Source organism: Bubalus bubalis, chromosome 1 (genome assembly GCF_019923935.1).
Source record: "Bubalus bubalis isolate 160015118507 breed Murrah chromosome 1, NDDB_SH_1, whole genome shotgun sequence".
Lineage (NCBI taxonomy): Eukaryota > Metazoa > Chordata > Mammalia > Artiodactyla > Bovidae > Bubalus > Bubalus bubalis.
In genome coordinates, this window is record NC_059157.1 from 44,412,413 (window position 1) to 44,437,533 (window position 25,121).

The window sequence follows — 25,121 nt, forward strand, 5'->3', positions numbered from 1 at the left end:
CGAGAGCCCAGATCTCCCCTTCATTCAGGTGTGACCCATTGCTGACTGGGACGGTTCAGTCATCACTTTGCTTCTCATCCCCACATACAAGTAACTCTTTAGAAGGTGCTAAAGCACACTTAAAAAGCATAAGAATTCATGGTTTTTTCCCCAAAACTAGGAGTGAAGTTTTACTCTGGATAAAATTGCAACAGCTCTTACATCCTTAAAATCACACCATATGTCATGACTGCAATAATGAATAAATACAGACACACACACACCTTTTTTGGAAGAACAAGTAGGTTTTTAATTTACTTTATGATAAATCCCAGGATCCTTGATAGTGTCCTTGGTTTGAATAAAATTAATAATCACTGAAGTAAATGTCTTACGTTCCCTTTCTACTAAATTTACAAAATCCTAATGGAAAATGTATTTAGCCTGGTGAGTTTGTTATGATTCCACTTTACAGAAAATTGTTGAATTTGAATTTTTATTTTTATAGATCAGGATCTTCACGATCTGCCAAAGAGAAGAAGAATTAGAAAGCATAAATCAAAGAAAAAATTTAAAAATCCCAATAACATCCATGTAGAACCAGCAGAATTAGAGAAACAACAGAGTCTTCTGCAAGAAAAATTGCAACTATGGCACACAGATGGCCCCACAATAAGCAAAAATAAAAAAAGGAAACTCAAAAAGAAACAGCAAATGCAAAGGAAGAAAGCAGCTGGCTCACTAACAGGAGCCTCTGGCGTGCACTTCATGTACCAGCCTGAGGAGACCAGCAGTGAGCAGGAGGATGTGCGAGCGACTGATGGAGAGAGCGCCTGGGGTGCCACGGGGGGCGGGTCTGCGGGCGCTGTGGAGGAGCGGGTCCTGCCCCTTGAGGAGGCAGGAGTCCCGGATGCTGAGGAGGAAGAGGTGAAAAGTACCAATGAAAAGGCAGATGGTATCCTGAACTTTTTGAAGTCAACACAAGAAATTTATTTTTATGATGGTATGTTTTTTCCTGTTGTTCTGTTGAATAATGGCATCCACTCACTTGGAAAAAATGAGCAAATGTAAAATGTTTAAAAGTTTAAAATACAAAATACATTAAGATATTCAGTATTCAAAATAAGTTATTAGTTTTGAGGCAAAAATGCAAATATTTAAATTCATCCCAGCAAATATCTGGGCTGACCCCTGCTTGAGGCTTACCAGGGTTAACGCCAGCCCATTAGTGGTGTGGGTCCAGATGAGGGTCTCCTCATCCTCGTTTCTCTGAATATGTTGGTATTCTCAGCTGTATGTCTACAGAGAATATAAATCCAGGTTGGACTGATGAACTCTTGCTCTTTTTCATCAGCTGGTAGAGTCGTGAAGGAAGTATACACATTGATTTGCTCCCCAATGTGTGACTCAGTGATTTGAGATTTTCCTGTGTTCAGGATACTTGAGCACTATTTGTACTGATATAGGAGATGAAATTTATTCTGGAGTTTGTTCTGATGGGTGATGATTCCTTACCTTTGTGTAGAGTCTGACAGCAGCCCTGAGGATCAGGAGCCAAGAGCAGAGTGCTGAGTTACCTTCCACCTCCCCTGGTTCTGATCCGTCTCTGGTAGATTCTGGCAATGTGGTGGTTTAGTGCATCCAGACTGTAGCACAAACGAGATGAGAAATGCTGAGCATATAATAACTGGAGGGATAAAGAATGGACTTAAACAATGATGCAAAAAAACTGTGCTTAGTGGATCATTTTAACCAAGAAGATTAACCCTTTCTCTCTTTGCTTGTTTACCCGCACTTTATATTGATAATAAGTTGAAAACATCCTTAGCAAATATCCACATGACACTAATAGGAGGACATGGCGGATACACTGCAGAACAGAAATAGGATTCAGAGAGACTTCAGTAGATGATCTCTGCCTGAGAGAGTAGCTTCTGGCAGACGACCCTTCTGCCAAGGAGCCTGATGTGTAAGGTGAACTTGGGGTTTCAGGAGCTGCTGAGGAGGCCAAGGGCAGGTCCCAGAGGAGGCGCAGCATAGGCCAGGGGAGCCAGACGCCTGCTGCCCTCCTCCCTCCAGGTGCTTGCCCTCCACCCCTCGGGTATTTGTCCTCTGCCCCTCAGGTGTTTGCCTGTCCAGATGGGCTCGAGTGAGGGTCCAGGGGAAGGGGCAGCGCAGCCCTGGGGAGCAGGCTGACTAGCAGAGCCCTGGGGCTGCCCGGGTCTGGGAAGGAAAGTGGAGGGCCTAGAGTTGGCAGCTCTGTGACAAAGGAAGGTCAAAGATCAGAAGCAGAGCCACACTGGTCCCCTTTAAAGCCGTGGCCCAGACCTGAACTGTGGGATGGGAGGAGGGCAGCCTCTGGTGTCTTGGGGACCAAGCAGGCAGGGTTAAACTGACCGTCCCGTGCAGCATGCTGGCCACACGCTCAGGTGCAGCTGGACCTCTGCCGGCCATACATGCAACCCCCTGCTGTCAGCTCTGTCAGTGGCCCCTTCTCTGTCTGCCAAGCAGAGGCAAGGAGAATGCCGTGAGCCGAGCTCCTGAGATTTTCTCATACATTTGATGGAGTGTGTCAGGTGCAGCAAGAGACAGGATGGCACAACCTAAACCATGAGGAACAGCATAGTAGAAAGGGTCCATGGAGTAGAGATGCTGCTGCTGCCAGACAGCAGATCTCAAATAGCTGTGACTGAGATGTCCAAGAAGTAGGGAGAAAGTGGACAAGGATACAAATCAGAGACTTTCATGAAAAAATTTGAACCTATTAGAATAACCAAACGGAGCTTCTAGGCGTAGCAGCCACATAGGTCAGAAAGAGGCTTGCCCGTGGGACTGGGCAGTGGGATGGGAAGAGGTGGCAGCCAGGAGCTTTTCAGAGCTGGCAAAGGCCACAGAGTCACAGGCTCTGGACATTCTGTGAGCGCCAGCTGGGGCTAGTACAGAAATGGCCTCAGCACAATGCAATGAGGAGGGTGCTGTGGCTTGTGGGCAACAGAAGAGCCACGGTCACCTCCTGGGCTTCCCCGAAGCATCGCAGACGCCCAGCAGCTTTGTTGTCTGCAGTTCCTGATGCTGTCAGAGGGCTTGGTGTGGTGTCTGTTCCCTGTGCTCTGTGTGTGACTTCTAGGACACGGGACACCCAGATGCTTTACGAGTTGGTGCCTTAACAGACACCACGTTTCCACTGTGCTTCAATAATGGTATTTTGTTGTTTACTTTTCAGAGTTCTACTCTGATTGTCCCTCATGGCAATGTCTTGTATCCCAAGAGTGTTTGGGATGCACTCTTAAGTAGAAATATACGTTTGAAGCTTTCTTTAAGAGGTGAAAGCTTATCTTCAGTTTACAAGAGTAAAGCAATTCTCAGTGACCCTGTCTTTGTTTAGGTGTCTCCAAGGATTCCGATTCTGGTGTCTTTATGGAAAGCACCAACAAGCTATTTAAACAACTTGAAACTCACAGAGTGTCCCCCTCAGACGTGTTCATTCTGGATCACATGAAAACGCTGCTACTTTTGCATGACACCAAGAGATTGAAGAGCGCCCTGGACGTGTTCCCAGAACACTGCAGGATGCCACTCCGTATGTGCTCTGTTCATTATGCTCTGGGTTCATTGTGCCACTTTAGAAACTTGTCTCGGGCTCACCTCTGAAAAACTTTCTCCACCGAAACAGTCCTGTATCAGAAAACAGCCCTGTATCAGAAAATGTAAGGCTGCACATATGCTTGAGGAGTATGTTCCCACAGAGGGTTATGCTCCTTGCATCTCTCTTGCTGTAAAAATATCTCCTGATATATGCAGACATGCATGTGCAATCTACTTTTCCAGACTTGTGAGCTCCACTCTTAGGACTGAATTTTTACTGGTTTAAATGGAAGTGGACGAGTTCATTTCTTTTCCCTTTTCTTTTTCCTCTGCTAGATGTGAAGATGGTCCATTTTCTGTCCCCCAGGTATCTTGGTCTGCCTTCCTGAACCCCTGAAGTTAAAAGGGGGAGTTGAACCATTAGACGATTTCTCTTTTGTTTACTTCCTCAACCTTTGTTGGATACCTGTTCAATGCAGACTGTCAGACGCTGGGGCTGACTGTGCTTGCATGTTCACAGCGCTGTGGGGTGGGGCCTTCATGTTAGCAGCTTGAAATGGGCCTCAGTGGGAATCTTCAGGCCACCGAAGTCTGCAGACACTGAGGATCAAAGGATCGGGACTGTGTTTGGGAGCAGGGTGGAGCAGAGCCCCTGTCAGACCCAGACAGGCATAGGACAGACAGCCAGCTGAGTGGGCAGAAGCTCCTGCAGGTCACCTTAGGGCAATGGTCTCCGAGTGAGTGCAGTGCACGGCTTTCCTCCTCAGAAACCTCAGAGTATAGCTGGGGAGTCAGACCGACATGTTGAAAAAGCTACATGCCACGTTTCGTCACATGAAATGACAGTAAAGCTGATAGTAAAGCCAACGGTAAAGCAGTGTGGCACTGATACAATTAGCAGGTGGATGGGGGATTGACAAGACCCTGTGAGTCAGGGTCCTCAGGAGGACCTGCCTGCACTTTGACCCAGAGCTGATCCATGAGGGGCCTTATCTGCCCAACCTGTGACTCTGGTCCCACCGCAGGCCCTCAGTGGAGAGAGCAGAGGAGCTCCCTGCCCTTCAGGGTCGTGTTCTCGTGGGGATGAGGAAGTCAGCAAGGTGTGCTTTGTACAGCTATGCCCCTGGAGGAGACACGGGATGGGCAGGAGAGGGTGGGGGAGGAGCCGGGGCCTGGTCACGTCGGGCTTTGGGGAGCCTGCTGAGTGTGTTGGCCCTCATCCTGGGAGACGGGGCCACTGGGAGGCCTGTGGTGTGTGGCTGCGCTGAGCAGGGCCTCTCGGGCCATCGTGCTCAGACTGGAGAAGGGGTAGGGGGCAGCGGGCACTTTGGTCATGCTCCCGGCAAGAGGGCCATCCCCAGGCATGGTCAGATTTGGGCCATGTGTGAAGGTGGACTCGGGTTTCTCTGCTTCCTAGGCGAGAGCCCTCTTTGGCCTGAGCCCATCATGAGCAGGAGAGGTGGTCAGAGGGTCCGGGACTGGCTGGAGGTGCCTGTCCCTGTCCAGGGCGGGGCTCATGCCCTGGCAAGCTGCTGCCAGTCCCATTCACGGAGCAGTGTGGGGTCTGGGGGACAGGGGCTTTGTCCTGGTGGGATCTGGAGTGTGAAGTGGGGAGCTGGGGGGTGAAGATGGCACCTTCAAGGGTGTGTGTGCCAAGGAAGGGAGTGGGTGCACTTCTTATGGGAGCAGCTCCAAAAGGAGGTCCTGAGGTGTGGGCCGAGCACTTGAGAGCCAGGCTTCCACCAGTGGCGGGGCCCCCTGGCCCCTCAGGACCCCAAGCCCATGACCCCATGTCTGCATTCTTCCTTCCTGCTGGTTGTTGGGCCCATTGTATTCAGTGTTTTAGCATTTTTACTTCCATAAGGAAGTTTTTGCAAAAAGCCAATTTTATTAAGTTAAACTAATACAGTGTTTTTATAAGATATGAAAACAAATGATTTACAGTCCAGATGAGTTCCTCACACTGAAGGTGCTCCCCACGCACGGCTGAGATGCGTCAGGGGAGCAGGGGCAGCACTGGGGGCTTTAGTGAAAATCATTGGACAAGTTTTGCCTGGAAGCACTTATTTAACCAGTTGATGGAAATAAAATTTAGGTTTGAAGCACTTCTCTGTGAAAATAAATTCCTTTTTTGTGTGTCTGTGTAGGATATGCATTAGAAGTGTTTCCATGTCATGCTATTTTATAAAATGAAATCTTATAAATGGTGAAGCTTTATTTTCAAATATTGGTTCTGTCTAATTCAGTCAGCTTTAGAATTCTGAAATTGTTTTCTTTTTCATACAACTAGCTTATGAAGCTTAGTCGGTAGCTGCGTCTCTCCTGTCGATGGGATCAGCCTGGAAATAGTAGCATTTCAATAGCGGACCCCGGGCCCTTTCTCTCTCTGCTGCCTCAGCAGTTAGTTTTCCTGGTTTGTGGGTGTTGCATCAGCTGGGTGTGGCAGCATAGCCACAGCCCGTGCACGTGTTTCTACAGTTGGTCTGACATACTGCATTCTGTCATCTGCCTGTACATACAGTTACCATCTGTGGGGTTTGTATTGTTCTCTGCACACCATGAAGACCCTGCGGGCACCCCCACCCTGAACCCTCCTGAGTCCTCTGTGTCCATATCAGGCATCATCACGCGTGAGGCTAGGGGGCCAGGTGGCTGGCCTGGGGCAGGACAGACCATGCGTTTGGAGGCAGCTTGGCACACTTCTATATGGAGCACGAGATGGACCCAGGCCTGCAGTCCCAGCCTCTTCTCAGAAATGCATCTCAGCCTCATCAGCAGTCAGCTGCCCCGTGGGCACCAAGGTCTAAGCCTTGGGGTTGGAGCCTTGGACCTGGCATTCCCTGCCATGAGCGTCTTTACAAAGAGCAAGGCCTGAAACGAGGGGCCGTGCCCTCAGCTCAGGCACTTTGCTGAGCCATTCCTGGGACAGTTGTGAAACCTGAGTGCCATCCATCGCAGCTCATCTCACTTAGAATTATGCTTCTAACTTCCTGTTGCTTTGTCCACCTTTGACGTAAACTTGTGTTTCTCTTTCACTTCGTATGCAGTTTTTTCGAGCTCAGGCGTTAAGCATGTAGTATTGGGTGTGATGTTGTAAAGTGAAATACAAACATTCCAGACTGACCTGTACTTTTGTGGGATTCACAAGTGTGCTGTTAGTGTCATTTCAACTCCTAAGTTTTGTTTCATTTGATTAATTCAGGATTTACTTTTGGCCTAAGAACTAATAGTTGCAAAATAATAATTTATAATTTTTCTTTTTGTTTTATTTTTTATAAAAGCAAAACCTTTTTGCTTTTCAGAATATGCTCGAGTAATCTCAGCTTTCTTTAATTACTGGCTCACACATATCCTTCCTGAGAAAAACGATGAATGAAATCAGTGCATCTATTTAAAAACAGCTAATATTTGACAAGAACAGAAAAGACAGGTATGAAATGGTCTGAGACTTACTTCCTATACACAGAGGAGATGAAATTCTCTTCTAAGTTTTCTTTATAACCCAGACCCTGGGAACTCTGAGGACATTTCTGCCATATTATTTATTTATGTGTTTGTACATAATAGGTAAATGTAATCTGAGACTTCAAGTGATAAACTGGGATAAAGTTGAAAATTTCTTTGAAATTTTGTATGTCTTAAATTTTAAAATGGACATTCTGTTAAACTGAATAAACTGTATAGTTTGAAGCTATATATATATATTTTTATAAAGTTCTGAATCACTTGTGTCTGAAAGTTTAAGAATGTTTTATGGGTATTAAAATATTCATTTTAAGTAGTTTGATTCTACAGTAATTGAATTTATTATTGTTTTCTTTTCTTTTTCCTCTTCTCTACTTTGGGAATAATATCAAGAACCTGTTTTTCCTGTTTCCTCTTGTTGTGGAAGCCATCACCAGTTTTCAGTGAGATTGAGTTTTAAAAACACCAGTCAATGCAGTGTTATAGGACAACATTGTCTCTATCTATAAAAATATACATTTTTTATTGTGGTAAAATATATGTAACATAAATAGGCCATTTTGAAGTGTATGATTCAGTAGCATTAAATACATTCACAGCATCATGAGGTCATCATGACTATCTTCCCTTGTTTTAGGCTGAATGATGTTCCACACTGTTTATCTACCATCTGTCCATGGACACTGGGTTGTTGCCCTTGTTTCCTCTTATGAATAATGCTGCTGTGAACATTACGTACAAAATTGTGTGTGGACATTTTCTTCACTTCTCTTGGGAGTGGAATAGCTGGGTCAGATGGTAATTCTACATTAAGCTTCCAGGCTGTGGTCCACAGCAGCTGCGCTATCTTCATCTCCACCAGCCAATCAGAAGTCCTGAGTTCTCTGCATCCCCACCAATACTTGTTATTTTCCACTTTTCTGGTAACAGCCATCCTCGTGGTTGTGTAAAGGCATATCGTGGTAGTTTCAGTTTACTACATCCCATGTACTCATTAGCTGTTCTCCTCTTTGGAGACATGCTTAAAGTTATTACCCATTTGTGAATTAGATCATTAGCTTTTTATCATTGAATTATGAGCTCTTTATACTGGGTCATATGGCAACACCAGTTTTTTGAGGAACCTCCATACTGTTCTCCATAGAGGCTGTACCAGCTTACATTCCAACAAGCAATGTAGAAGGGTTCCCTTTTTTCCATTCCCTCTCCAGTAGTTATTATTTGTCAACTTTTTAATCAGGGCCATTCTGAGCAGTGTAAGGTGGTACCTTATTGTAGTTTTGATTTGCTTTGCTCTAATAATTAGTGATGTTGAACATCTTTTCATATGCCTGCTGGCCATTTGTCTTCTTTGGAGAATGTCTGTTTAGGTCTTCTGTCCATCTTTTGATTGGGTTGTTTAATATTGAGTTGTATGAACTGTTTGTATAATATATTTTGGAAATTAAGCCTTTGTCAGTCACGTCATCTGCAGATATCTTCTCCCAGTCCATAGGCTATCTTTTTGTTTTATTGATGGTTTCTTTGCAGTACAAAAGCTTATAAGTTTGATTGGGTCCCATTTGTTTATTTTTGCTTTTATTTCTATTGCCTTGGGAGACTGAATGGTACAAGTTATGTCACAGAATGTTTTGTCCATGGAATTTTATGGTGTCATGTCTTACATTTTGAGGGTGTGTCCTTAACTTCATTGATTTACATGTGGATGTCCAGCTTTCCCAACACTGAAGACAGACTGTCTTTTCTCCATTACATGTTCTTGCCTCCTTTGCTGAAGACTGACTGTAGGTGTGTGGATTTTATTTTGGGGCTCTCTGTTCTGTTCCATTGATCCATATATCTGTTTTGTTCTGGTACCATGCTGTTTTGATTACTGTAGCTTTGTAGTTGGAGAGGGCAATGGCACCCCACTCTAGTACTCTTGCCTGGAAAATCCCATGGACGGAGGAGCCTGGTGGGCTGCCGTCTATGGGGTTGCACAGAGTCAGACACGACTAAAGTGACTTAGCAGCAGCAGCAGCTTTGTAGTACTGTCTGAAGTCCAGGAGGATTATACCTCCTGCTCTGTTTTTTTTCCTCAGAATTGCTTTGGCAATTCTGGGTCTTTTATGGTTCCATATAAGTTTTAGGATTATCTGTTCTAGTTCTGTGAAAAATGTCATGGGTAATTTCGATCACATTCAATCTGCAGATTACTTTGGGTAGTATGGCCATTTTAGCAATATTAATTCTTCTAATCCAAGAATATGGGTTATCTTTCCATTTCTTGGAATCATCTTCAATTTCCTTTATTAATGTTTTATAGTTCTGAGCATATAACTCTTTTACCTCCTTGGTCAGGTTTATGCCTAAGTTTTTTTTTTTAATAATTAATTTTTTTAATTGAAGGATAATTGCTTTACAGAATTTTGTTTTCTGTCAAGTATTTTTTTAATGCAATTTTAAAAGGAATTGTTTGTTTTACTTGCCCTTTCTGACATTTCACTGTGAATCTAAAGAAATGCAACCAGTTTCTATATGTTAATCTTGCATCCTGCTGTTTTGCTGAAATTATCAGTTCTAGTAGTTTCTGTGTGGAGTCTTTAGGGTTTTCTGTATATGGTGTCATACCATCTGCATATAATGATAATTTTACCTCTTCCATTACAGTTTGTATACTTTTCCTTTTTCTTGTCTGATTGGTATGGTGAGGACCTTCAACACTCTGTTGAATAGAAGTGGTAAGAGTGGGCATCCTTGTCTTGTTCCATATTTTAGTGACAGGGCTTTCAACTTTTCACCATTGAGTGTTATGTTGGCTGTGAATTTGTTATAAACAGCTATTATTATATTGAGATATGGTCCCATAAATGGAATTGTTTTTATTTTCTCTTCAGATTGTTCATTGCCAGTATACAGAAATGCAACTGATTTTTTTGAAATGCAGCTGATTTTTCATATTGATTTTGTATCCCACTAGTTTGTTGAATTCATGTATTAGCTCTTAACAGTTGTGTGTGTGTGTGTGTGTGTGTGTGTGTGTGTGTGTATGTATGTGTAATCGTTAGAGTTTTCTACATATAAGATCATATCATCTGTGGAAAAGATAATTTTATTTCTTTCCTTCCACCATGGATGCACCATTCTCCAGGGCTCCTTTTCCCCCTCACCTCACTGTGTTCTTAAGAGGTGTCTGTCCCACTAAGTGGAACCTCCTGGAGGCAGATGAATCAGCAAGGATGCCCTACTGGTTCTGGAGATCTGTCAACTTAAGACTGGTTTCTGTGAAGCTCCCCAGGCTTAATAAAAGTTGGCAAGTGGAGCCATAAACCAGGCCTGGACAAGGACAGGCCCAACCAGGATGTGCCACCAATCAGGACAGGGCCATAAACCAGGAGAGGTGACTGACCAGGTCAGGTCCACTGACCAGGATGGGTCACTAGCCAGGACAAGTCCACCGACAAGGACAAATCCACCAACCAGGACAGGCCACCAACCAGAAGAGGTCCATCATCCAGGATGGGCCACCAAGCAGGATGGGCCTACTGTACCCCAGGGACTGCCTCCTTGAGAATGGATGATGATCCATTTTCCCCATGGAGATGGAAAAAGAACACAGCCACACCCCGAAGTGGGAGCTGTGGCAGCTTCCTGTCTACACCCACAACGGCCTTCACTTACCCCTCAATGGAGACATACTCAGCCGCTGCCACTGCCTTTTCCTCCTTCCCTGAGATGTCACTTTGGTGAGGTCAGAGGGTGGGGAATCACGTCCTCTTCACTGCAGGGTTGAGGGGTCACTGGCAGGCAGGTGATATCAGCCTGCTGCCTCCTCTCCAGAACATCCCACTGCCTCGGGAGGGACACTTGGCTTTCTGATTCGCCAGGTTGTAATTCTTCTATTAAGATGCCTCCCGATTAACGACCCATTTGCTGGTATGAAAATAAAGTATTGGCTGATTCATAATTTCCTGTTATTTCTCCACCTCCAATTTGCATCTTTTAGTTATACACAATTTACATCTTTTCCATGCCCAGCAGGTAGACACACTGTTGATGGATTCCAGGGAAAACTTATTTGCAGATAGGACTTGACCTTTTACTTGATTCTTTCTGGTCTCAGCACAGAATCCCTATAAACCCTTCTATCAGCTCACTGGGAGACCAGGACAGGTCACCAACGAGGACGGGCCACCAACCAGGACAAGTCTCTCTGACCACACCCCAGGGGTACAGAGGAACAAGGGTGTAGCTGAACAGGTAGGGTAGCCAGGGTTAATCGTTTTGTGGATCATCCTAATTTCAAGAAGAAAAATGCCTCGTCTAGAAAACAAAAACAAATAAATCATGTCTCTGTGTCAGCATAAATACAATAATCTGATTCTCCCAGCGTGATTGCAGTTGGATGATAATTAGATCAACTTATCTTTAACAATCGTGCAGGATGCTTATTCAGTCCATGCCACTTGTTTTATATAAAGCATACCAATTAATGCAGACAAAGGAAGCGCTCAAGAATATGAGTAGGGCTCATCAGCCTGCTGACTGAGGTGAGTGTGCCAGGAAAACCCCCAGGCTTTCCTGAACCCCAAAGCCTCAGTGAGTGGAAGAGGTGGCCGAGTCTCGCCACTGCCCCCCAGACCCGGAGGCTCAGTGTTTTCAGAAGAAATTGTCCTGGGTTCATTCATCCCCACTTGGCTGGCTCTGGGTTTTCCTCTCTGTCCAGCACTGTCAGTGCCCAGTTTTTCTGTGGCGCTTGTCTTCTCATTCAGAGAGTCTGGTGAAAACTTGGGTCCCCTCCAAAGTATGAAGGGTACACAGAGCTTCCCCACCACACAAGGAGACACTGAACTACTCAAGGAGTTGCAGGGTCCCCAAAACCCACTCCACATGACAGACTACCAAAATTTTAGTGGCTAAAACAGCATCTTTCATTGCCTCCCAGTGACCATGGGTCAGGCCCAGGCTTGGCCAGCTGTGTCCTGGGTTTGGGACCTAGAGGCTGTGCACAGAATCTGTTCCTGTGGCTATGGGACCAAGGTGCTAGTTTTCTTGTTGACTGCCAGCGGAGGCTACTCTCACCTCCCTGAGGCTCCCACAAGCCCCAGCTCCACCTGAGCCTCTGCCCACCTGCCAGCAATTCTCAGAGGCCAGTAGGAGACCTGGAAAAGACCAGGGTCTGGAAGGCTTCCCCTGGTAGAGTTAAGCTGCCAGGATTGTCTCCCTTCTGCTTCATTTAAAACCAACTGGTTATGGGGTCTGATGTCCTTTGTCCTTGCATGCAGCCATTGGCAATGACCCTTCTGGTACCGTCCTGGCCCATAGCACCTGGCATAGATGTTGCACTGGTCACCTAACAGACCACTTAAGGTGACCACTCAGGTCTTCCTTCCAGGGGACTTGCTGTCAATGTGGTTAGCTGCTGCCAGCCCTTCAGGTCCATGTCCTACATAGACCAGATGTCTTCAGTCACCAGGGTAGACCAGATGCCCTTGGTCACCTTCACCTTCTAGGCCCCATGGATGTTCAGATGGAATCATTTATCTCCTTTCATTTTGCAAGAGAGAATTCTCTCGTGACCAGAGAATTTAGGGGACTTGCTTAGTATCACACAGCACTTTTAAAGATAGAAAGCAGAAAGTGAGATGAGCAAGATGTAGGTGAGAATGTATAGGTGATATGTTATCAGATTTAGATGGAGAGAAATTACCTTCATGGAGGAATCAAGGGAGAAAGAGGGCTTCATAAAGGTGATACCTGAGCTAAAAGAGATAGGACGAGGATGTCTGGAAATACAGGAGGAAGGCAGAAATGCTGGGAGGTGACAGCAAGTGAAAGAGGGAGGTGCTTCACCTTCTCATGGCTATTTTCTGTCTGCACCAACAAGGAGATATTTCATTCAGCAGCTATGCTGTTGATTCAAAATGTTGACACATTTCTACTGGCAGTTATGCCCAAAAATATCTCCTCTTCAGATTTAGTCACCACTACCCTTTCTAGGGCTTCCCTGGTAGCTCAGTGGTAAAAGAATCTGCCGGCCAATGCAGGAGACTCAAGAGACATGAGTTCCCGATCCCTGGGTCGGGAAGATCCCCTGGAGAAGGAAATGGCAACCCGCTCTAGTAGTCTTCCCTGGGAAATCCCATGGACAGAAGGGCCTGGTGAGCTACAGTCTGTGGGATTGTAAAGAGCTGGACATGGCTTAGCATCCAAACAATACCCTTGCTAGAAATGTCCTAAAATAATAATGTTTTGTTAAGGGGTTGGGGCATTCCAACATGATTGTAGACAGTAACTGACAACAACTGCCAGGAATCTGCCATCAAGACAGTGATCACAGAACCAACATCAAGTATATATGTCTGCAGAAATCGGAGGGCAGCCTCATCAACTCATCCTCACAGACTCCGCAGTATAATCCATTTTCTTCTCTCTGCAATATTCTCATTGCAGATTTAGATGCTCATCCAGTTTTTTATTATATTCATAATGGAGAATGAAGAAGAGGGGAACTAATATTTATTGAGCACCTACTGTCTGCCAGGTATGTGATAAATCCCTTAATCTTTCAAATATCTAATATCTTTCTGTTCTCACAATCTATCAAGAATTTAACAGTTATTATCATCCCCACTTTGTGGATGAAGAAATATTTGCTTGACCTTAATTGACCATGAAAAATAGACTGGTTCAAAACTGGGAAAGGAGTAAGTCAAGTCTGTATATTGGTCACCCTGCTTATTGAACTTATTTGCAGAGTACATCATGCGAAATGCCAGGCTGGATGAATCACAAGGTGGAATCAAGATTGCCAGGAGAAATATCAACAACTTCAGATATGCTGCATATGACACCACTCAATGGCAAAAAACCAAGAGGAACTAAAGAGCCTCTTGATGAGAGTGAAAGAGGAGGGTTAAAAAGCTGACTTAAACTCAACATTCAAAAAACTAAGATCATGACATCTTATCACATCATGGCAAATAAAAGGGAAAAAGTGGAAGCAGTGACAGACTTTTATTTTCTTGGGCTCCAAAATCACTACAGATGGTGACTACGACCATGAAATTAAAAGACGCTTGCTCCTTGGAAGGAAAACTATGACAAACCTAGACAGTGTATTAAAAGGTAGAGACATTACTTTGCTGACAGAGGCCTGTATAGTCAAGGCTGTGGTTTTTCCAGTAGTCATATATGGATGTGAGAGTTGGACTATAAAGAAAGCTGAGTGCTGAAGAATTGATGCTTTCAAACTGTGGTGCTTGAGAAGACTCTTGAGAGTCCCTTGGGCTGCAAGGAGATCAAACCAGTCCATCCTAAAGGAGATCAGTCCTGAATGTTCATTGGAATGACTGATGCTGAAGCTGAAGTTCCAGTACTTCGGCCACCTAATATTCTCATGTTTCTAGCCAACTCACTGGAAAAGACCCAGTGATGCTGAGAAAGATTGAGGGCAAAAGGAGAAGGGGGGGGTGGACAGAGGATGAGATGGCTGGATGGCATCACCTACTCAGTGGACATGAATTTGAGCAAACTCCAGGAGATAGTGGAGGATGACAGCCATGCTGATGGTTGGGAAGAATTTTATAGTAAAAGACTCAAAGGAAGATGGGCCTGTTAAAACTAACAGTCATTACATTTCCTTCTACTTGATTCAATAAGTAAAAGGTTGTGTATTCAAGAGAAAGACACTGAAACCATATTAAAGGAGGTGCTGAGCTTGGTAAAAACACTTCTCCCAAAAAATATTAGTTCCTAAAGGTCCTTACAGTTGTTCTCTCTGGGGGGCCAAACTCCAAAGAGGAGCCTTATAATTTGGAGAACTCTGGACATCAGAGAAATCTGGTGGTCAGTCGGCATTAAAGGAGAGTGGGAGACCAGCCCCCATGCTGGAAGTCCCTCCTGCAGCTTCCCCAGGTGCCACCTGACCTGCAGGTGTTCCAGCAACAGGTATGCAGGTGAGAAAGCTGTTTACCCCATCTGAGCTCAGCACCACCTCTGTTTCACGTATGAACACAAGGCAGTTTTCACACAACTGCAGGTTTCAGGATTGCCATGGTCTGTCATACACATGGGGCCTGTAACTTTTGTACCAAAAACTGTTCACCTTCTCTGCAGATCAGTCCCCATGGCAACTCGTGTTGCTAAGTCACCATCGGGTGGGGAGGGGAAGATACAAGGAGAGCACAACTGAAGTAGGGAATACCATTGTGCTGGATGCTACAGACAGACAGACTGCCCAATGCACGCTGATGGCCCATCCTGTGTGGGCTGAGCTCCCTGGTGCTGGCCCATCAGGGCAGCCTTGGGGATCCCACACCCTGTAGACGCTGAGGAGGAGCATCTGTGCTGCCTTTTAGGGGAAACGTCTGCTTTTAGGCAGAAGCTGTGCTTGTTTGGGTGGCAGTGTGTGGCGGGTTAGTGCCACATGGGGTGACTCAGGTTATACGGACCCTGACCCTTGGCCTCAGAGCTAAACGGTGGAGCCCAGGTCGCTTGTCAGGCCCACATCTCCAGCACCACAGCTGCCAATGAAATGCTATAAGAAGCCCTCCTAAAACGCCATGATTCCCTTTCCTGATTATCTGTCCCCTGAAGGCTGAGTGTGAACCCCAGGAGGCTATTGGTAAACACCCCACTTCAGCTCCTGTTACCTGATGGGGGAGTTCTGATGGGGGAGTTAAGCATCTCAATCTGGCTGAAGTGAGCCTTGGCAAACTGTCAGTAGGAAAGGGGGTTTTCTGCCTGCCCGGGTCATCAGTAGAACTTGGCGCACATGTGGTTACTCAGCGTGAGCAGAGTGGTGGCTGGTGAGGATGAGGAGGTGGCACAGCTGGAGTGCAGGGCCGGGAGCCTGTGGGCAGCCCTCAGGACACCTCACCAAGAGCCGTGTGCACCTGCAGCCGCATGATGTCAGGTGGACGCTGACCCCTCCATCCTGGAGGCTGGAGTCCCAACCCAGGCCTGCAGGGTGCCGAGGGCCTCTGCCTGGCCTGCAGGTGCACCTTCTGGGTCTTCACCTGGCCTTTCCTCTGTGGGGAGAGGGGAACCCAACCCCGTCAGAGTGGGGTCTGCCCTGTGACCTCCCCTGACCTTAATCTACCCCCAAAGGCCCAGCTCCTGAGAAGCCCACGAGGGCGAGGTCTCCCCAGGTGTGTCCACCTGGGGTTTGGGGGGAGAACAGAGAAGAGAGAGGTAGAGAGGTGAGGCTCAGGAAGTGAGGAGGGGCCTGTGGAAGAGACGTCTGGTCCTGGAGGTCAGAGAGGCTCGGAAGGGCCCCAGGTGCCTTACGCGGGTTGGGGAGGGGACACAGGTGCTTCCCGGTGCCGGCCCCCACACTTCCAGGGCCCACGGGTGGCAACGTGGAGCGCCCAGAGGTCAGGGCAAGCCAGGCTTGTTCTTCCAACCAGGGAGGCCTGTGCACCCTGGGCCCGAGGAAGCACAGCCCCTGGAGATACGGTGAGTGCCCCTCTCCCTCCACGTCCATGGTGTTGTGATGGGGATCAACCAGGGGCACGGGCTCGTCTGCCTTCAGCGCATGGTCTGGGTCCAGGGGTGTGGGGTCAGGGCCTGGGTGGGGTGTGGAGGGTCAGGAGTCCCGAGTGTCTGCCGTTAGACAAGACGCGGCGCTCCAGGCAGAAGACTGAGAATTGAGGGGTAGCTGTGCTCTTGGGAAGAAGAGGAAGGATCGGGCAGCAGAATTCCCTGCTTCCTCCAGTCCTGAGCAGGAGAGAGGTCACAGGGGCAGCAGGAGGGACGAGCCATGCACATGGACATAGCTCACCTGACTGCGTTCCGGGCCAGACACTTGCGCCAGGACGGACGGAGCCCCCAGGCTGGAGGGGCTCGGTGCTCTCAGGCCTCCCAGTGGGGCAGGGCACAGATGCTTCAAGAAGGCTTGTTGTCCTGTTCTCAAAGGTCTGAGCCTCTTTTAGCCCAACTGGGCAGCCTCTTGGTGGAGGGTCTCATTGGTGTCATCAATGCAGATGAGAAGGAAAACGATAAAAAAAGAAATTGTGACAAGTTTTTGGTTGGGTGGCTGGGTGAAGGGAAACACACAGAACGAAAGTGCTTGAACTGTCCTCCCAAATCAGGTTACAAAGAAAGTCAATTCACAACAAATAAAACTTTGACAGTGAAGCTGTGAGGAAAGAGAGGTGGCTGGTGGGAGATGTGGGCGCCACGGAAGGTCTTGAAATAACCCAGCAAGCCCTCACCACCTGGAACCCAGCCAAAGTTTCCATCTGCAAAGGTTAAAGACAGGCTATACAAATGCACGTATATATGTATATATATATATGCACGCACATGCATTGCATATCATATGCAGTATTGTGTATCACATGCCACGTGTACAGTGTTACATGTTGTGTGATATGTACAATGTTATATTTTGTGTGATGTATAATACATACTGACAGTACTTGTGGCCTGTGACAAAATTCAGATCTTTACCTGAAAGCTTGAATTTGATGTGATTTTCATATTCCAGTTACAGCCAGCCTTTAAGAAACTTCAACTTGTTGAGGTTGGCTGTTGTATAAAAATTACGCATAATTATCAGAAAAGAATATTAACATACTCCTCTCTTTTCCCATTCTATAGTAAATTTGCTAAAAATTTTGTTTTTTAAATTATACTTTTTGCTTAAGTATATTATTCCTGTTAACATGAGTTTATTACTGTTCTTTTAAAATTAATAAATGTGTATTTTAAAATTTCTGTATTTTTACAAATTTTCTGTAAATTTTGTAAATTTTATGTATTTTTTGTATTTTAAAATTTAATTTCTAGCGTGGTAAATGTTGATACACACAAGCACAGCTCACAGTGTCCTCAACACCTTTCCAGTGTATCCAGGACCCTGAGAGGCAGAGTTAAGAACTGCTGCCGCCCCCACTTCTGCCCGGTTAACCAGGCTCCTTGGAGAAGCAGCCAGTTCCAGGTGTGGAGACAAGTGCGAGGTGAGTGCAGAGTATCTTGTTCCCGAAGCAAGTAGATGCTCACAGCTGTGAAAGGACATATCGTAGTGACAGCTTCAAGAGTCTCCCACTCAGCAGATTGGGACTAATGTAGATTTTCAAGAGAACAGTGATATAAACAGATGAATAGTAATTCCAGTGGCACTAAGGACAGGATGGGGAAGGCGGGGGAGGAGCTCTTTGCTCTCCTCAGGGAGGTCAGGTTAGGGCTGAAAGGCCCAGCCCTCTAGTCTCAGGATGGTCCCATGGCCACCAGCCCAATTCTGCAGTTCTGGGGCCTCACCAAGAGTCACCTCCTAGCACATAAAAAGTCACATGTCATGCTGGAGAATCCAGGGTCTTAGAGGCTCTGTGTCAGGAACCTGGAACAGAAACCAAGTTTAAATTACATCAGTGTCACCACCCCAGCAGCCCCTGCCTTCTTGGGCTCCGGGGCAGGACAGACCCATGTGACCAAAGGTCAGTATCAGTTTCCGCCCTGTCCTCGATGGAGAGAGAGCAGAGAGGGTTCCTCCCCAGAGCCAGGTGTGCACAAGGGAGTGTTGCATGACGCGCCCCGCCCCCACCCCCCCCACCCCCCCCCCGGGGACCTATTCTCACAGGAGGGGCTGCTGAGGGGCCTGATTGGATGCCAGGTGTGAGGACGACTGGATCGTGATCAAGGTAGACGTGAGCATCTGGTGCAGCAGGTGGACCGGTCAGCTGTGCTCAGTACAGACGCAAGGCTGCCAGGGATGGGTGTCACAGAAGGAAGCTAGGAAGGAAGCTTGGAAACGGTGTTCAGACAGCTCCTCCTCCCTTTTCTTCCCTCCCCCTTCTGAATTCCCCCCCAAAGCGCAGTGAAGAGGCTTTTTAAAGGCAGGGATTCATGACCTACAGCAATGGGGAAGGCAGAACTGGAAGCTCTAATTCTGGTCTTGGTACAAGAAACAGGAACCAACACGATTTACCTGGAAGAGCAGGTTGTTGTGGTGTTGTGGTGTTGTGGACTGAACGTTTGCCCTCCCCCCACCCAAATTCATCTATGCGTCTCGTTACTGTAACTTATTATGATCTGTGACCCTCCAAAAATCCTAACGCCCAAGTGATGGTTTTGGGGGGGTACCTTTGGGAGGTGATGGGGTCATGAAGGTGGGGTCCCCGTACATGGGATCATTGCCCTGATAACAGACTCCGCAGAGCTCTCAGCCCCTCCTCCACATGCGGACGCAGTGAAGAGACGCCATCTGTGAGCCAGGAAGCTCTTAATTACTATACCTTTCCGACACTGGTCTTGGAGGCCCAGCCTCCAGGACTGAGAAGTAGGTGTCTATGGTTCACACGCCCGCAGTCTGTGGTCCACTGTTACATGGCCTGAGCAACTGACAGCCCGTGCTGACTAAGCCCAGATGCTCAGGACTTGGCCACATCAGGTCCTGCAAAGAAGGTGAAGGTCATGGCTGAGATGAGGGTGAGTTAAGAAGCTCTGAGCCCTGAGCCCCGCCTAGCATCTGTGCCTTTCCTGGGTCTCTGGAGAAGATACAGCAGAGGTTCCCTGGATGGGGCCAGGTGCAGCTTGAGCAGGACTCCCCTCCCAACAGTGGGTGTTGGGGGGGTGTCTGCCCCGTTCTCCGCTCATTGCTCATCCCTCAGGCCACTTCCTCCTCACACCCCTGGGCCCCCAGCTGGTCCCCTGCTCTGCCAGCCCCTTAACTCATCCTTCTTGGCTCTCACCATGCAGGCTAGCCCCCTGCGTGTCTGTGTGACCTGCGAATGAGCCCGCCTGCAGGTGCCAGGACCCTCCAGGTGACACACCTGGGAGTGTGTCATCTGCTGTTGACATTGTGTCCTCAGCAGTGGGTTGGGGCTCGGTACACAGTGGGACTCAGTGAACACTTCCTGAGTGGAACAGTGGATGACGGCCAGGGACTCAGCACAGGACGTGAGGAGGGAAGGCAGGTCTGAGAAGCGAGAGACGGGATTGTCAAGAACAGGATGGGTAGTTGAGCCCGGGAGGACCCCCAGCTTCCGAAGCACAGGAAGAAAACTGCACAGGGGCTACTACGGTGCAAACATAAACCCCCAGAGCTGAGCACACAGAATTTGTAAGTCTTGTGGGAGAACAAACGAAAGCAACCAGGAGAGTTTGGAAAGCGGGCTCAGACCAGGTGTTGGAGGAGGTGTGGGCAGGGCAGCCAGCCTGGAGAGGACCCAAGGACCACTTTAGTCAAGCGTGGGCCTCACCTGTGGCTCTGCACCTCTGCTTTGGGTGCATTGCTCAGGGAAGTTCACACAGGTCCTCAAGCTTACCACAAAGGTCCTCGAGTCAGCATCACTTGTGGTGTCTGCAAGCAGGAGGCTGCCTGGTGTCCACCTGTGAATGGGGATATAGTGTGTGTGTTAGAAGCAACAAATTAGATGGACATGTAGCCTCACAGGTGCAGTGCTAAAAGAACATGCTCAGAGGGAAAGTAAGAAACACGATGATGACATGGCCACATAAAACATTTTCACAAAAATCCATGCACATAAAACAATAGAAGAAATTTTGCAAGAATGTATTCACGTAGAAAGACCCATGGTAGAAAGACTGCCCATGGCAGAGAGAGGGGAGAGGGAGTAGAGATAAGAGGATGAATGAGAATAGAAAGCACACCAGAGATCAACCATGTGCAGATCAGGAGTGGTCATGTGGGGAAAAGTGAGCAGCACAATTAATTCAGCAGCTGGGATCGTAAAAGAACCAATCAACCATGCAACCAGCTAAACCCATCAGCAGTACAGATACTTAGCCCGCCAGTTACTCACCAACCAACCCCCAAACCAACGACTCAGCCAACCACACAACCAATGAAACCAGTCAACAACACAGTTACTTAACCAACCAATCACTCAACCAACCAACCAACCACACAACCAACTAAAGCAATCAATAACACAGCCACTCAACCAGCCAATCACTTAAACAACCCACCACACAACCAAATTTACAATGAACTAAACCAACCAACAGCACAACCACACAACCAACTGCACAACCAGATAACCAACCTCAACAAAGAAAAGACTAGCTACTCAATGTGGGTGGGTATTTGGTGCACCAGAGCACTTGTAAGTTGAAACATGAAATCCATACTTTTGTAAAAATTGAAGTCCATGTGAGCAAAGGGCAAAAGAACACTAATGAAATTCATGCTAGATTTTTTAAATGTCAGAAGATCCTGAGACTCCTGGCTGTGCTAACACACACATACATTTCTCTGCAGGCTTCATTATTTGCTATGTTTGATGCCCTTACAGCATGCCTGCAGCTTTGGGGTTTGAGTGTGAGAATAAAACAGGGTTTATCACTGTAAGTTATGGCGTGTCATCTCCTGTCTAGAGACCACAGAGGCCTTGTCTGTTAGAAGGTCTAGGCCTGGAGGAGAAGCAGGCCAGCACTGCTTGTCGCCCTGAAGATGAACACATGTCCGGCAGGGCTCCTGCTGCAGCCCAGCTGTAGCCCAGGCTCTTTGGGGACCATGAGCAGATTGCATCTGCTTTCCTGGTTCCTCTGCCTTCTCAGCGGCTGCTGCAACCGTGGCTGAAGGGAATCTATAACTAACAGTAATTCAAACACCAAGTTGGCCAAGTTGGTAAATTGTTGACTCTTTAATTTCCTTCAGATGCCACTCATGTTTCCAATGTGCATTCTTATTTTTTTTTTTATGACATGTGTTTTATCTATGCACATACCTTTTTTTTTTTTTTTTTTGCAGCATTTGGGATCTTAGTTCCCCGACCACACTCCCTGCATTGGGAGGTCAGAGTCTTAAATATTGGACCACCAGGGAAGTCCCAATGCTTGTACAATTTTGAATTAGGAAAGATTCAACCTTTATTCATAAAATTACTAGTCAGCATTGAAAAGGGGAGTGAGGACCCAGGCTTCAGTGCCTGAGCAAGAGGGCAGTCAGATGTTGCAGAGATGTCTTGTTGAGAGGCCACGCGAGCTGGGCGGCTGCACTGCATCCTAGGGCATCCTTCCCTAGTTTTCTGAGCTCTGTGCTGCCTGCTTTCCCCTCTCATCCAACTTGCAGAGGTTTGCTTGGTGCTCCAGAAACCTTTCCTGCATTTGTTCTGTGTTAGCCCTGCTGGGGCGGAGCCTGGGGAAGGCCTCGATGGAGGGGAGGGATTACAGAGGATGTGGGTGTGTTTGGATGGCCGTGAGAGCTGGGGAGAGCTGGAGTCAGGTCTGGGCATTTCAGTCCTGCTTCTAGAAAGTAGGGAGGGGAGCCACTGCCCCCTAGTCACCTTCAGCTCACAATGGCCTTCTTACCAAAGAGGTGTGGGGGTAGGGGCCAGGCGTGTTCTGCCCCGGGTCTTCTGGCTCCTCCAGGGCTGTGGGCGGTGGAGCAGGACTCTGCACACCTGCCCCAGGGTTGGTAAGGGGGAAGTTGGAAATGGGAGAAGGCAGGCCCGGGGCAGACTGGGGTGGGATCCTGGGTCCATGAGTCTGCGCTGCCCAGCATTCCTCAGCCTTTACAGAGGCCCAGAGAACTCTGGGCAAAAGACAGAAACTTAAGATAAAAGAAGCAGTATATCTTCTGGGGAAACCAAAGCTACAAGGGGAGCCTCTTGGAAAAGCAGGAGCCAATGCTGTCAGAGATGCAAGTAGGGCTTTGTTCGCTCTGTCGATCAATCATTCAGCAGGGATGTGGGCAGGACCAGGGAGAGCAGTGCTGGACCAGAAGCAGAGGGAAGGCTCCCTCACACAAAGATAAGGAGGTATGAGGCCTGGCTTCCTGGTGGAATCCAAACAGGTGCAGACAAGACACCTTCCCCCTACTATTAAATTATCACTTGAACAGTATTTGTAGATGCGGGACAGGAGGTACCTTTAAAGAGATACTTTAGGGTACAAACTATTAACTTCTACAGTATCATTAAACCACCAAGTTACAACTGTTGGTACATGTAACAGTGCTTTCCATGCAGTTCACAGACCATTATATTTACTGTGGGGAAGAATCTCTTAGAAGAAATGGAGTAGCCCTCATAGTCAATAAAAGAGTCTGAAATGCAGTACTTGGGTGCAATCTCAAAAACAACAGAATGATCTTGGTTTGTTTCCAAGGCAGATTGTTCAGTATCACAGTAATCCAAGTCTGTGCCCCAACCAGTAATGCCAAAGAAGCTGAAGTCAAACGATTCTATGAAGATCTACAAGACCTTCTAGAACTAATATAAAAAAAGATGTTTTTTCATTATTGGAATGCAAAAGTAGAAAGTCAAGAGATACCTGCAGTAACAGGCAAGTTTGGCCTTGAGTACAAGATGAAGCAGGGCAAACGCTAACAGAGTTTTACAATAGAACACACTGGTCCTAGCAAACACCCTCTTCCAACAACGTAAGAGACGACTCTACATATGAACATACCAGACAATCAATGCCGAGGTCAGATTGTTTATATTCTTTGCAGGTGAAGGTGGAGAAGCTCTATACAGTCAGCAAAAACAAGACCCGGAGCTGACTGTAGCTCATGAGCTCCTTATTGCAAAATTCAGACTTAAATTGAAGAAAGTAGGGAAAAACCACTAGACCTCTCAGTTGTGTCCGACTCCTTATAACCCATGGACTGTAGTCCATCAGGTTCTTCTGTCTGTGGGGTTTTCCAGGCAAGAATATTGGAGGGGGTTGCCATTTTCTTCTCCAGGGGATCTTCCCAACCCAGGGACTGAACCCAGGTCTCTTGAATTGCAGGTGGATTCTTTACCATCTGAGCCACCAAGGAAGCCCCAGACTTTAGATATGACCTAAATCAAATCCCTGGTTATACAGTGGAGGTGGCAAATAGATTCAAGGGATTAGTCCTGGTAGACAGAGTCCCTAAAGAACTATGGACAGAGGTTTATAACATTGTACAGGAGGCAAAACCATCCCAAAGAAAAAGAATTGCAAGAAGGCAAATGATTGTCTGAGGAAGCCTTACAAATAGCTGAGAAAAGAAAAGAAGTGAAAGGCAAAGGAGAAAGAGAGAGATAATACCCAGTTGAAGGCAGAGTTCCAGAGAACAGCAAGGAGAGATAAGAAAGCCTTCCTAAGTGAACAATGCAAATAAATAGAGGAAAGTGATGGAATGGGAAAGACTAGAGATCTCTTCAAGAAAATTAGAGATACCAAGGGAACATTTAATGCAAAGCTGGGCACAATAAAGGACAGAAGTGGCAAGAACCTAACAGAAGCAGACGATGTTAAGAAGAGGTGCCAAGAATACACAGAAGAACTGTACAAAATAGTCTTAATGACCCAGATAACCACAATGGTGTGGTCACTCACCTAGAGCCAGACATCCTGGAGTGTGAAGTCAAGTGGGCCTTAGGAAGCATTACTATGAACAAAACTAGTGGAGGTGATGGGATTCCAGCTGAGCTATTTAAAATCCTAAGTGATGATGCTGTTAAAGTGCTAAATTCCACTTGTACATCTTCAAGTTCTCTGTTCAAGTACTGCTGAAGTCTAGATTGAAGGATTTTGAGCATTACCTTACTAGCATGTGAAATGAACACAATTGTATGGTAGTTTAAACATTCTTTGGCATTACCTTTCTTTGTAATTGAAATGAAAACTGACCTTTTCCTGTCCTGTGGCTACTGCTGAGTTTTCCAAATTTGCTGACATATTAAGTGTGGCACTTTAACAGCATCATCATTTAGGAAAGGACATTTAGAGTCAACTCATTGGAAAAGATCCTGATGCTGGAAAAGATTGAGGGCAGGAGGAGAAAGGGGTAACAGAGGATGAAATGGTTGAATATCATCACCAACTCAATGGACATGAATTTGAGCAAACGCTGGGAGCTAGTGGAGGACAGGGAAGCCTGGCGTGTTGCAGTCCATGGGGGTCGCAAAGAATCAGACACAACTAATCTACTGAACAACAATATCAAGGTTTTAGTGCATTGGTCGTTGATTCCTCACCACTGGTAACAAGGCTTTGAAAGGGAGCCCTGACCAGCTGTCTCATCAGAGCAAAAGGAATGACTGAGAAGGTGGATTTGGTCACGGGAAAATCAAATGCCATGAGCTCCTTTATAACCAGCATTGTCTGTGTGTGCTAGAGTACTTGACAAGAGAATTTCCCTTGGGAAATTTCCTAAGGGAATGAGTAAC

The 25,121-nt window shown here is 46.8% G+C and overlaps 1 protein-coding gene and 1 long non-coding RNA gene across 11 annotated transcripts in view; one reads left to right on the plus strand and one right to left on the minus strand.

Annotated features, from left to right (window-relative positions):
• Positions 1–23,076, plus strand: part of ERICH1 (glutamate rich 1) — a 49,958-nt gene extending 26,882 nt beyond the window's left edge. Inside the window, exons 4-7 of one of the 10 annotated variants that reach the window (XM_025281043.3) lie at positions 488–982; positions 3,365–3,559; positions 13,462–13,552; positions 17,860–23,076. In XM_025281043.3, the coding sequence (XP_025136828.1) occupies positions 488–982; positions 3,365–3,559; positions 13,462–13,508 (737 nt within the window). In that variant the 3' untranslated portion in view covers positions 13,509–13,552; positions 17,860–23,076. The other 9 variants (XM_045164810.1, XR_003108001.3, XR_006549536.2 and 6 more) reach the window with 9 other exon arrangements.
• LOC123332630 lies at positions 17,483–18,698 on the minus strand. Its single transcript, XR_006549539.1, has 3 exons — positions 18,591–18,698; positions 18,274–18,352; positions 17,483–17,541 (listed from the first exon to the last, which is right to left on the minus strand). It is a non-coding gene; the product is annotated as an uncharacterized LOC123332630 (long non-coding RNA).
• Positions 23,077–25,121: the final 2,045 nt, after the last annotated feature.